At 34.5% G+C, this 13,122-nt stretch overlaps 1 protein-coding gene across 1 annotated transcript; it reads right to left on the bottom strand.

Moving 5' to 3' along the window:
* Positions 1 to 8,760: 8,760 nt before the first annotated feature.
* LOC112098991 lies at positions 8,761 to 11,166 on the bottom strand. The gene is made up of 2 exons (XM_024186083.1): positions 10,821 to 11,166; positions 8,761 to 9,740 (listed from the first exon to the last, which is right to left on the bottom strand). The coding sequence occupies exons 1-2, from the start codon at positions 11,164 to 11,166 to the stop codon at positions 8,761 to 8,763; spliced, it is 1,326 nt and encodes a 441-aa protein (XP_024041851.1).
* Positions 11,167 to 13,122: the final 1,956 nt, after the last annotated feature.

Raw genomic sequence — 13,122 nt, 5'->3', positions numbered from 1 at the left:
CTTCAGTGAAGTGACTCATTGGCACAGTTTTGCGTGGCAAGCAAGGAGAACAAAACGGTGTCGTTCACCATGAAACTTGGGAAATTTATCCTTAGTGGCCGAGAAGAATCAGTGTCGTTAGATCGGGTTGTGGGCCTTTCTATGGTTTTCACAAAGGAATACTATGGGTATTTTGGTAAATTGATTTTCATTCCCATTCCTTATTCCCATTTATTTTGTCAAGTAAATACATGAAGGGCATTCCAGCACATTCCCATTCCCATTCCCATTTATTTTTGCTAAGTAAACATTGAAATCTCATTCCCAGCCTATTCTCATTCCACCCTATTCCCATTCCATGAAGTAAACGCACCATAATTTCTGATATTTGGTTGCATGTATATATCTGAAGTTTTTGGATTAATCATAATGATGGAGCGGGATAGCGAGAGCGGAATTGATACTTCATGATGACAAAGCAGGATAGCAAAAGTGGAATTAATAGCGGAATTGATAAGATAGATAACACCGCCTACACGTTTAGGTTACATTCTAATTGAAGCAGATTAGATTTCATTCTAATGCAAACGACTCAATGAGAATTTAATAATGTGTTAAATGAGATTAGATTACGCTCTAACCAAAATGATTCTATAAGAGAGATTTTAATAAATGATCCCAAAGGGAATTGTAAAAAAAGGGTTTTATTGAATAATTAAAGCTGAAGCTAAGAAAATAATAAAATAATAAAAAGACCTCTTTATTTATAATGAAGTAAAAGTTAAGTTAAAAGGGAAATTAAATAATAATTATAATAGAAATAAAATACTAAAACATGGCGCTAATTAAAATAGAAAATAACAAAATACCTATAATAATAAATAAAATAACGTCCTATATCACACAATAATCTTGAATGATAAATCCATAATTCTTTATTAATAATTGCATGTTTGTCAACTTTGACACGTCTCTGGCCATGTAAAATTACATGAAGCTCACACGACACAAGTATAAAATCTCAACTTATATACCTTAAATGGCCTTAATAAAGTTGTTACTTGAAACATATACACTCACATTTTTTAGACTGATATTACAATCAAACAACTACTGATCTATTTATATTTTCTATGCTTGTTAATTTTTAAAAAATATCTACTCTACTTAATTTTATAACGGAGAAAACAGTCTCCACTCAATTATTTTTTTATTTGATGGAGAAATTGAATCTCCATATTTCAATATGGAATCTTTCGGCCGAGTGGCAAATACACATTTTTCGAATTCCAATAAATAATAAACCAACGAGACGTATAATAGTAAAAATATATATACAGTAAATTGAGATCAAGATTTTGGCGCCAATAAATTTGTTTCCCTCAGGGTCTTAACGCTGAATTCAACATTGGTAGTTAATTTCAATCACTATCATCATCAAAATTTTATAATTATTATTATTTACTCATACGGTGTGGGTGTGACGCTCGTCACTGTCAGTGGGCTGGGAAAAGTCGAATGAAGTCACCGCTTGTGCATCTTTGGGTAGGGGAGCATGGAGAACAAAACAGCGTCGCTCACAATAGAAATTTATCAAATTTGTCCGTGGTGACCAAGAGATGATACAGTGTCGTTAAGGCAAGAAATTTAAGAGGATTCCACTACCATAAGGAGGTCTTCTTTTTATACCATTTTCTTATTAAATATAATATAATTATATTTATTAAAATAAAATAATGTCAAATTTATTTAAAAGTAATAATATCATTTTTTAAATAATATTATATATTATTTAATAATAATACATTTATTAATAATAATAATATTAAGCTTATTAATTATAATATTATTATATTTATTTAATTTTAATATATTATATTTATTTAATTTTAATTAATAATAATAATAATAAATATTTTACTCTAAGAAAATTTAATTTTGCAGTATATTATTAATAATGATGTTTCATTTGTGTTGTCCTTTTCAATAATTTTAGTTACTTAATTAAATTAAAATTAAATAAAAAATTATGGTTTATATAATTAAAATAAATAGTTTATTTTACATATCTTTAAATAATGGTAAAATTATAATTTAAAATAATTGACTCCCAATCTAAGACAAATAAACACATAATGAAATTTTGATTCCTATTCCATACTCTCATTCTAGTGTAAGTAAACAACTTATTCTCATCAATTAAAGTTGAACTTAACAATCATCATATTATAGTTAATATTTACTTAAAATTGAAAATGATTTTTAAAAATTATTTTAGAATAAAATGCTACATGTTCATTTAGAGCTAAATAGTTAAAGTATCTTTTTTTTCTTCCTTAAAAATATGCTGATGATATAAAATAAAAGGGGATAGGGGATAGGAGAAGGGGATGGATATCTCTAATTTTTATTAGAGAATCCCTAATCCATGTCCATTCAAGCGCGTAATGGATAAGGGTCAATGACATGAATATTCTCTACCAAATGGATAGATGTATTGTATCGACATCCATATACAATACCTAACCCATTGCCATTTGGTAGTCCCACCAAGGTTCAAGTACTAGATGAACTTGAAGGGCTATTAGAATGCAATAACAGAGTATAACTTATTTTAAACTCTTAAAAAAATCCTCATTTCTTATTTATAGCTTTTTCTTTAATGAAATTATAAAAAGGATATAAAAGTACAATAATGTTTTAATTAGATTTTTTTATCATTTAGAATGAATCAATTAAAATTGTAAACATACTTTTTCATAATAAAAATAATTACTAGGTAATTTATATCTTCATTGTTTCGAAATTATTTTGATTTCATCAATAAAAATTAATTATATCACATATTAGGATAAAAAAATAGTTCTTGGTTCATGATTTCCAAAGACATTTTAGTTTAATTAAATTCATATTTATTCTTTTATGTAATTTTTAATAACAGTAGAACTATGATTACAAAAAAAAAAAAAAAATAGGCTGTTATAAGGATATCACAAGGGTGTAAAAAGCATTAGCCCAAATGTAATACATATTGTCGACGAGATTTGGACTTCTTTTTTTTTTTTTAACATTTTGGAAGGAATTGCTTGGACCAGAAAATATTTTACTTCCTAAACATAGCAGAGGTTTAGAATGTATGCAGACAAATTCAATATTTTTTAAAAATAGAAAAAGTGACGGTCATTTTTTGGCTAAAAAAATAAAAATCTTGCTGGAGAGAAAAATCAACTAATTAAATTAAAGTTCTTTATTTGGGCAATTCTGGATTAGAAGATTTAATTTGTTTGTTAATTACTATTTACTCCCAAAAGAAAAGAGGAGGGAATGTTGGATATATTGATGTGGAAGAGTTGAGTTGGATGAATGTAATTGGTAATGATTTTGCTGAGTTGACTTGCATTTGAGCTTGTAATTTTGTTTATAAATGGAGTACCATCTCCAATGTTAGTTTATAAATATGTTTCAAAAAGCTAACTTGATTTTTTGTTGGATTATCAATGTCTATAGTATGGCTCTTGAAGGTTAGGTTCTAATTGTAATTACACCACCGCCTGATTGTTGTATTTTTGTGGCATTATAATGCAACCATCGCATTTATAATTGGTTTCAGTTATGCTTTTTCCCGTTACATACATATCGATACATACATATATATATATATATAGATTCTAACAGGAACCTCACCGCCTGCTCCCCTTATAAGATACTCGCTACTAAGGTTATGAAAGAAGGCAGCTAAATCAGCAATAGAAGATAACTCCAGATTTATGAATAGCCATCAAAGAGCCTAGCTTTATTATATATATGTATATATATAGATACATACATACATACATACATACATACATACATATATATATAACACTCATGCATCACAATTCTTTCTATCTATATCTTGTTAGGGGTGGGCAAATTACCCGACATGAAAATGGTGAAACCCGATCGGGTTGCTATAAAAAAAAAAAAAAAACCTAAACCTAAAGCACACACGCCACACACACAAATCACAAAATTTCCTCTCACAATACACGATTACACGGTTACATACACAAACACTCACTAGACTCACAACTCTCCTCAATCTCATTACACAAAACACATACACAGCCACAGACAACGGTGTTGGGCCAATGCCAACTCGCCAATAGAGGCCGCCACACAAGTCACAGCCTCACCCTCAAGAAGCATCCCATCTGCTGCGCGACTCCACGCCGATTTGCTGCGTGTCCACCGATTTGCTACTGCGCGTCTGTCCATTTGCTGCTGCCCGTCCGTGGCCACTTATCTGCACTCTACTGCTCCAAGCCTTCAAGGATTCAACCCGAGTTACCCGACCCGAGTTTCTCCCGTTTGAAACTTTGAGTTTTATTTTCTGAAGCTTTTTTTTTAAGCTTTGAATTGATGGTATATATAATTTATATATAGTAAACTAGACAATTAATAGTTATTTATTGTGTTTTACTCGAAATGAAATCATTTACTGTAAAAAAAAATATTAGTAATAAAATCAAGAAAATTGGCTAACCTGAACCGATCCTACCCGAATTCCACCCGACCCGACCTGATCCGAATATATTGGATTGGATCCGAATTCCTTATGATGAACTAAGCAAGAAAAGGATGTTCGGGTTGGGTCAATTTCAAAGTCTTTAGAAAGAATTAAAGTAATTTTTATCAAGTATTTTCTTGTGGTGATTTGCTTTAAAGCAAACAGAAAATCATTGAGTATAGATTCAATGTTTTCAAGGTTTTGTTCATTCTCACCATCAGACTCAACATCTTTATCAGAATTATCTTCGGATCGGGTCGGGTCGGGTTGTAAGTTCGAGTTCTATCGGATTAATTTTCATCCCACTCGAACAACCCGAAACCCGATCGGGTTGACCCGAACCCGGTTTTGCCCACCCCTATATCTTGTAAACTTTAATAACATCAATAATGATGGAAACTATCTTAGTTTTCCATAAGCATCATTGAGTCTGGTAAAGAAAATTCCATGGTTTATTGTTAATTTCACATTTTGGGTATTTTGATTTTCTTATGTGTATTTTTTTTTTAAATTTTGAATAGAATATATATTGACTTAATGATCTACTGCTAACTTTTTAGTCGAACACATTCCTTTGTGTTTCCATTTTGGCACTTTTGATGATGAGATGCACTCATCCACGAGTGGTCAGGTATAAATATTTCAAGTTGCCTTAAGCATCTTTTTATATTTGTATGTCTATACTAATATGATAAGTTGCACTCTGTTTAACGTTATTTCATTTTTTCTTTGAAAAAATGTATAATCTAGGGTGAAAAGTGTGGAGTATATTGAGAAAAGTTGTAGCATAATAGCAATTTTTATTGCCAACTTGGATCTGAACCTTGCAACTTAATGCCCTTCCCCACATTTCCTACATCTTACCATATAGTAAAATATATAGACTGCATACTTATCACCTCTATATAGACTACATTTCCTTTTGTGTTTCTTAGGAAAAAAATGCTTGTTTTTTTAGTAGATAGTCGATGCTTCCAGTGTGTGTCAACACCGTCACGCACATGGCCCTATCATTTCTAATGTAAAGCAAATCATCTATGTATAAGCAAACTATGAGCATTTTTCCTCCGTCTTCAACTTTTATAAAGAGTATATGTGTTGGAGGATTAACAATTAAAACACACAAAAAACACACTATTTTATTTCTTCAACAACACTCCTCACCAATTACAACTCGTATTTTTCACTCTCTACACCTTAGAGATTTTGCTGCTTCACTTGATGTTTAAACCAAAGGGGAGAGGGGGTATTTATACATGAAACAAACTAATCACAACCATTCATTTATTCAACTAATAAACACATCCTCACCATCCATTAAAACCTACTCATGGAACCTTCCATGAGTTGGGCTTGATTTATTCATCTTGGATCAAGTTTATGATCCAACACCTCCCCTTAAACTTGATCCTGTGACACCAAGCAAACTTCTGAATTTTACAAAGTCTTCTTATTTGAGTGGTTTGGTGAAGATATCAGCTGCTTGATCTTGTGATTTTACATACTTGATTTGCACTTCTTTTCTTGCAATACACTCTCTTATGAAATGAAATGATAGCGAGTGTCTATGTGTTTACTTCGATCATGAAAGACTGGATTCTTGGATAAGGCAATTGCTGATTTGTTATCAACACAAATCTCAGTTGGCTCTTCTTGTGCCAAACTCAACTCCTTTAGCAAATTTCTGAGCCAAATTGCATCACAAACACTTGATGTGGCAGCTACATATTCAACTTCACAGGTGGATAGCGTGACAATTGGTTGCTTCTTTGACATCCATGTGAAAGTAGTATCTCCTATGAAGAACACAAATCCCGTGGTGCTCTTTCGATCATCTACATCTCCACCCCAATCGCTATCGCTATATCCAACAAGCTTGTAGTTATTAGAAAATGAGTATAGCAAGCCGAAATTAGTTGTACCTTTGATGTAGCGAAGGATTCTTTTTGCAGCTTTAAAATGGGTAGTCTTTGGATTCTCCATGTATCGGCTCACAAGTCCAACAGCATAAAGGATATCTGGTCTTGTGCATGTCAAATAACGTAGGCTTCCAACCAAACTTTTAAAGAATGTTGGATCTATATCTTTGCCTTCATCATGTTTGGATAACTTGACTCCGCATTCCACTGGTGTGCTTATAGGCTTACAATCATTCATCTTGAACTTCTTAAGAATCTCCTCTGCATAGCTTTCTTGGGAGATAAATATGCTTTCTTCCTTTTGCTTGACTTCAATGCCGAGGTAATATGCCATCAGTCCGATGTCAGTCATCTCGAACTCTTTGATCATCACTCTCTTGAACTCTTCAAACAAGCTTGGATTACTTCCAGTGAAGATGAGATCATCCACATACAGGCACACAATCAAAATATCTCCATATTTTTCTTTGACGTAGAGAGCATGTTCATATGGGCATTTGGTGAAGCCTTTCTCTTGAAAATACTTGTCAATTCTGCTATTCCATGCCCTTGGTGCTTGCTTTAACCCATAAAGAGCTTTCTTCAATCTCAAAACTTTGTCCTCGTGTCCTTTCACCACATAGCCTAATGGTTGTTCGATGTAAACTTCTTCTTCAAGGAATCCATTCAAGAAAGCAGACTTCACATCCATTTGAAAAATCTTCCATTTGTTTTGAGCAGCCAAAGAAATAATAAGTCTAATAGTTTCAAGTCGAGCTATAGGAGCAAATACCTCGTCATAGTCTATGCCAGCCTTTTGACTATAGCCTTTTGCAACTAGCCTCGCCTTGTGCCTTTCAATTTCTCCCTTCGCATTTCTTTTTGTTTTATACACCCATTTGACACCGATCGCCTTGTGACCTTTTGGAAGAGTAGTAAGCTCCCAAGTATCATTCTTCACAATGGCTTTGATTTCTTCATCCATTGCAATTCTCCACTTCTCATCTAGTGCAGCTTCTTGGAAGTTGACTGGCTCACAATCAGCAAAGAGGCAAAAGAGAGTGAGATTATCATGTCTCTCAGTTACCTCATAGAGATCTTGAAGACTCCTTGTACGTTCTTCGGTTCTTTCATTTAAGAAAGACGGTGGTGAATCTCCGCATGTGGTTGGTGCTGGTGAGATAGGTGGAGTGGCAGGCTCTTGTTGTTCATCTACTTGTTTTACCTGTGTATGATCATCTTCTTCAATGGAAAAGAAGTTGAAGTCATCCACACCAGAGCCAAAATCCCATTCTCCTTCTTCATAAAAAATTACATCTCGACTGATCACGATCTTTCCATTGTTTGGATTGTAAAGCTTGTATCCTTTGGAGTTGTTGTCGTAGCCGATGAAGATAAACTGCTCACTTTTGTCATCCAGCTTGGCTCTACTTTCGTCTGGTACATGTACATGGGCAATGCTTCTGAAAACTCTTAGATGGGTGATGCCAGGTTTTCTTCCACTCCAAGCTTCTTGTGGCGTCTTGCCCCACACGCTTCTTGTTGGAGATCGATTGGATAAGTAGATTGCACATGCAACTGCTTCAGCCCAAAATTCTTTGGGTAGCCTCTTACTCTTAAGCATGCTTCTTGCCATGTCGAGGATGGTTCTGTTCTTCCTTTCTGCAACACCATTTTGTTGGGGGGATCTTGGAATTGTCAAAGGGCGTCGAATTCCATTTGCTTTACAAAACTCTAAAAATTCTTTGGAAGTGAACTCTCCACCTCGATCAGATCTCATGGCTTTAATCTGGTATCCACTTTCTTTTTCAACTGCAGCTTTAAACTTCTTAAAAGCTTCAAAGACTTCTGATTTTTGCTTCAAAAAATACACCCAAGTTTTTCTTGAAAAATCATCTATAAAAAGAAGGAAGTAATTACTTTTACCAAGGGAGTTTGGCTTGAATGGACCACACACATCAGTATGAATGAGCTCGAGTGGCTTCTGAGCTCTTGAGTTTGACTCCTTTGGAAAGCTCTTTCTGAACTGCTTGCCAAGTAAACATCCTTCACAAAGTTTATTAGGGTGATTGATGTATGGCAAGCCTTTCACCATGTTCTTCTTAGATAGTAGCTCCAGTCCTCTAAAGTTGAGATGCCCATATCGAAGATGCCAAGTCCAGGATTGATCTTTGTGACAGGCTTTGAGACATTTTGCAACATCATTTTGAATATTTAAAGGAAACATTCTATTCTTTGACATTCTCACTTTTGTAATTAGATTTCCTTTGTCATCTCTTAGAAAAAGACTATAATCTTTTAAGTGAATATCATAGCCCTTTTCTAAAAGTTGACCTAAACTAAGAATGTTGCTTTGTAAACATTCGAAATTATTTGGTGGCTACCATCTTTTGCACGAAAAAGAATGTTACCTCTACCCTTCACTGGTACTTTTGAATCATCTCCAAAAGTGACACTGCCATTCACAAATTCACTTAGTTGCACGAATATGCTTCTGTTTCCACTCATATGATTGCTAGCACCTGTGTCAAGATACCATGTATTTTCTTGACCTCCATTTGTGTCATTGCATGCTAGTAAAAGTGTGCCATCTTCACCATTTTTCTCTTCAGCATAGTTCACTCTCTCTTCAATTCTGGTGCTTGGAGCTATGCATTCTGAAGCATAATGCCCAAACTTTTGACAATTATAGCACTGTACTTGGGATTTGTCATACCTCGATCTTGAATTGCCTCTGCCTCGTCCTCTGGTTGAGCTTTCTCCTTTGGCATAATTGGAGTTGTTGTTGTTGAAATCCCAACCTCGTCCATGACCACGACCTCTACCTCGTCCTCGACCTCTACCTCGGACATAGTGCCTTCTCTCATTGTCGGAGCTTTCTTCTCTTTTCTTTGGATTGACTTCCATCTTGAGAAGTTGTTCTTCGATTCCTTGCTTCTTTTTTTGTTTTTCTTCATAGGCTTGCAACCTTCCTTGAAGTTGCTCGATCGTCATATCCTCCAGATCTCTTGTTTCTTCAATTGTCACAACAATATGATCAAACTTCGAGTCTACTGATCGAAGTATCTTTTCAATGATCCTTACCTCTTTTAACTCCTCGCCATTTCTTTTTAATTCATTGGAAACGGTCACAACTCGAGTAAAGTAGTCAGAAATTGACTCCGACACCTTCATGTGTAAGGACTCAAATTCTCCTCGTAATGTTTGGAGACGAACCTTCTTAATTTGCTCCGCTCCTTTGTAAGAGGTCTCTAGTTTCTCCCATGCTTCTTTTGAGGAGGTTGTACCAGCAATCTTTTCAAAAGCATCTTCATCTAATGATTGAAAGATGAGATACTTTGCTTTATTCTCTTTCTTCTTCAAGTCTTTTAAATTCTCCTTCTACGCCGCAGTTAAAGTGGCTTCATTTTCTGGCACAATAAAGCCTTTCTCCACGACATCCCATACGTCATGTGCACCCAATAGAGCCTTTATTTTAATACTCCAATTGTCAAACTTACTTCCTTTTAATTGTGGAACTTGAAATGACATCATACCACCGTTTGCCATAACTCACAAATTGAGTGAGAATTTGGAGATTCTGAATGCACAGATGGATCCGGCACGTCAAAAAACCTTGGGAAGGACTCGAGTCAACTTTCGGTCAACGGTCAACGGTCAACGCTGGTCAACGGTCAACGTCGGTCAACGGTCAACACCGGCTTGGTAGTCTCGGTTCGGTCCGGATTGGTTCAGCTCCAGTTGGCTCGGTTCGACTTGATTCGGTTCAGCTCGGCTCGCCTTGGTTCAGTTCGGCTCAGCTTGGTTCAACTCGGTGAGTCGACTCAGCTTCAGGACATAAAACTTCCGGCGGCAAGTGTGGGCGTGTCCGGTCTCGGATCGGGATGATTTTTGCGGCGTCACGTTCCTCTTGTCGAGATCTTCGATTTGATATGCTATATGACTATATATAGCATCAAGCACTAGCTCTGATACCACTTTGTTGGAGGATTAACAATTAAAACACACTATTTTATTTCTTCAACAACACTCCTCACCAATTACAACTCTTATTTTTCACTCTCTACACCTTATAGATTTTGCTGCTTCACTTGATGTTTAAACCAAAGGGGAGAGGGGGTATTTATACATGAAACAAACTAATCACAACCATTCATTTATTCAACTAATAAACACATCATCACCATCCATTAAAACCTACTCATGGAACCTTCCATGAGTTGGGCTTGATTTATTCATCTTGGATCAAGTTTATAATCCAACAATATGTTCATAAGGACATTGTTTGAAACCCTCCTTCAGAAAATAAGCTTCTATACAACTATACGAAACTCATAGAGCTTATTTTAATCCGTGTAAAATTTAGTTTAATTTATACACTTTACGCTCACTACCATGAATGACATAACCAGGGGCTTGATCAATAAATATCTGCTCCTCCAAATTGCCATGTAAAAATGCTAACTTTACATCCAAGTGAAGGATAGGCCATGAATTTTGTGCTGCTATTGATATAACTAGTCTGATTGTATCATGCCTTGTGATAGGAGCAAAACCTTCCTTACAATCAACGTTATACTCTTGTTTATAGCCTTTAGCTACCAACCGCGCTTTGCATTTGTCAACTTTGCCATTTTCTTTTAGTTTTGTCTTGTACTCCCATTCAATCCCAATGGTCTTTTGCCCTTTAGGAAGCTCCACTAAATTTCGAGTGCTGTTTTTCTCAATGGCTGCATCCATGGCTTTCTGCCACTTTGATTCTTTGATAGCATCTTCAAAAAACTACTGGATCACAATCTAAAAAAAGAGCAAAATGTGAAAGTGGATCATCTGAATGATCAACCCCAGTTATCCTATAATCTGACATCCATGCTGGCATTCTTTTAGCTCATTGACGTCTTTCGCAATTTGTTTCAATAATGGCTGGACTTGGAGGATCTATAGGAACTGTTAGTATTGGATGTTGCTCAATCATATCTTGTTGCTACTCAGTGACATCTTCTGCATGAAAATCAATAGAAATTTGTTGCCCAACAGTGTTATTGTTCCATAACCAAAAGTTTTCTTCATCAAATATGACATCACGACTGACAACAATCATCTTGGTGATAGGATTGTATAATTTGTAGGCTTTTGACAGATCACTAACACCAAGAAAAATGCATTTTTCTCCTTTGTCATCTAGCTTTCTCCTCTTTTGATCCGAAAACAAGTGTAAGCAATACTCCTGAAAATTCTGAAATGATGAACTGTAGGTTTGTTTCCATTCCAAGCTTCTTCAGGGGTCATATTTTGAACAGCAAAAGTTGGGCTTTTGTTCAAAATATGAATGATCCAATTAATAGCTTCAGGCCAAAATGTTTTTGGAACTCGACTTGTTGCTGTTAGTAATATGCCCTATAGGCCAATCGAATGGTGTTTGTTTGTTTAGGGTATTATTGTATTTGAATAGCATTTTGATATTTATAAAATGGCAAAGTTATCACCATTCATGAATATAGTTCAAGAAGTAAAATAGTTAAGGAACACATTCTCGAGTTTGTCGAGAATATGAAACGTGCATCCTTTGTACTATACTTCTAAAATAGTTCCTAGTGGTGGATTTATGATTGGACATTATAAATTCCTATAAATACTACTATGTGTTATGACTCCTTATGGTATGTGATACTAAAATGGATGGTGAGTTTCATATCATTGACATGAGATGTCAAGTCAAACACATAGATACTTGTTGAGAGAACGAGTTTACTGAACTTGACCAAATATAGTATGCCATATGGTTTTGAGTGTTAATGGCTTATTATACATTGTAATAGACACTATGTTTAGTAATGGTCTTTAGACCTGAGGCATAACAGATGTCTTATACATAGACATCTTTGATATGCGAAAGCATAATAATTGATTCCTAATCAAGGAAGAGATCTAGCAATAGCTGTCATGGTTGGCTATGTATGAAGACAAGTGTATGACCAATATGGAATTCATCACTTTGTAATATACAAAAAGGATGTCCCTATGAGATAATATGAATTGGTATGAAAAATCCTTGGCCAAGGTGAAATATATTTGAAGGAGTTCAAATTATATTTTCATGCCAAGTTCATTTAGATTTATTTTGAGATAAAGCATAACTGCTTAATATAATAAACCATAAGCCATGCTTTTCTCTGGACATGGATGATGAAGAGACCAAGACATAGAGATACAATGGAATAGGTTCTATAGATCCAACAATTCTTGTTATTTGGATAGTTGTGATATACTGCTAGGTGTCACTCATGACTTGTAGAAACCTTAAGATTAATATTGGTAAAGCGTATTAGCAATGCATCTTAAGGTCATTAGAAAAGTTCTAATTGATGACTAAAGCGTTTAGCATCATTTAATGAATAAAGAGTTATCATTAAAATAGTTCTACTACCTTATAACTAAGAACCTAAAAGGTCACACACCAAATAGAAATGAAAAAGGAGTTACTAGAAAATGAGAAGTTAAATTTCCTAATTTTAGGAAAATCAATATTTATATTATAATTCATTAAGAATGAATATATATATATATATATATCTTAAATATGATTTAAGATAGAAATTTAGACGTTCCATAAATAGTTTAAGGAACAAAATAAATTTCATAAATCCTCAATTAAACATTATGTAATATCGAGCACGTAAAATGACCATTTTGGAC

This window comes from Citrus clementina, unplaced genomic scaffold (genome assembly GCF_000493195.1).
Source record: "Citrus clementina cultivar Clemenules unplaced genomic scaffold, Citrus_clementina_v1.0 scaffold_4, whole genome shotgun sequence".
In the NCBI taxonomy this organism is placed as follows: Eukaryota; Viridiplantae; Streptophyta; class Magnoliopsida; order Sapindales; family Rutaceae; genus Citrus; species Citrus x clementina.
Note: the sequence above shows the minus strand (reverse complement) of the source record. Positions and strands in the feature narration are given on the sequence as shown.

Bases quoted from the DNA above. Each gene is read 5' to 3' on its own strand.
- LOC112098991 (XM_024186083.1), bottom strand. From the start codon at position 11,166: ATGGATGCAGCCATTGAGAAAAACAGCACTCGAAATTTAGTGGAGCTT. The intron at 9,741-10,820 runs GTAGTGAGCGTA...TTCAATCATTAG, and splicing joins CCCTGGTTATGTCATTCATG to ATGAAGATGCTTTTGAAAAG.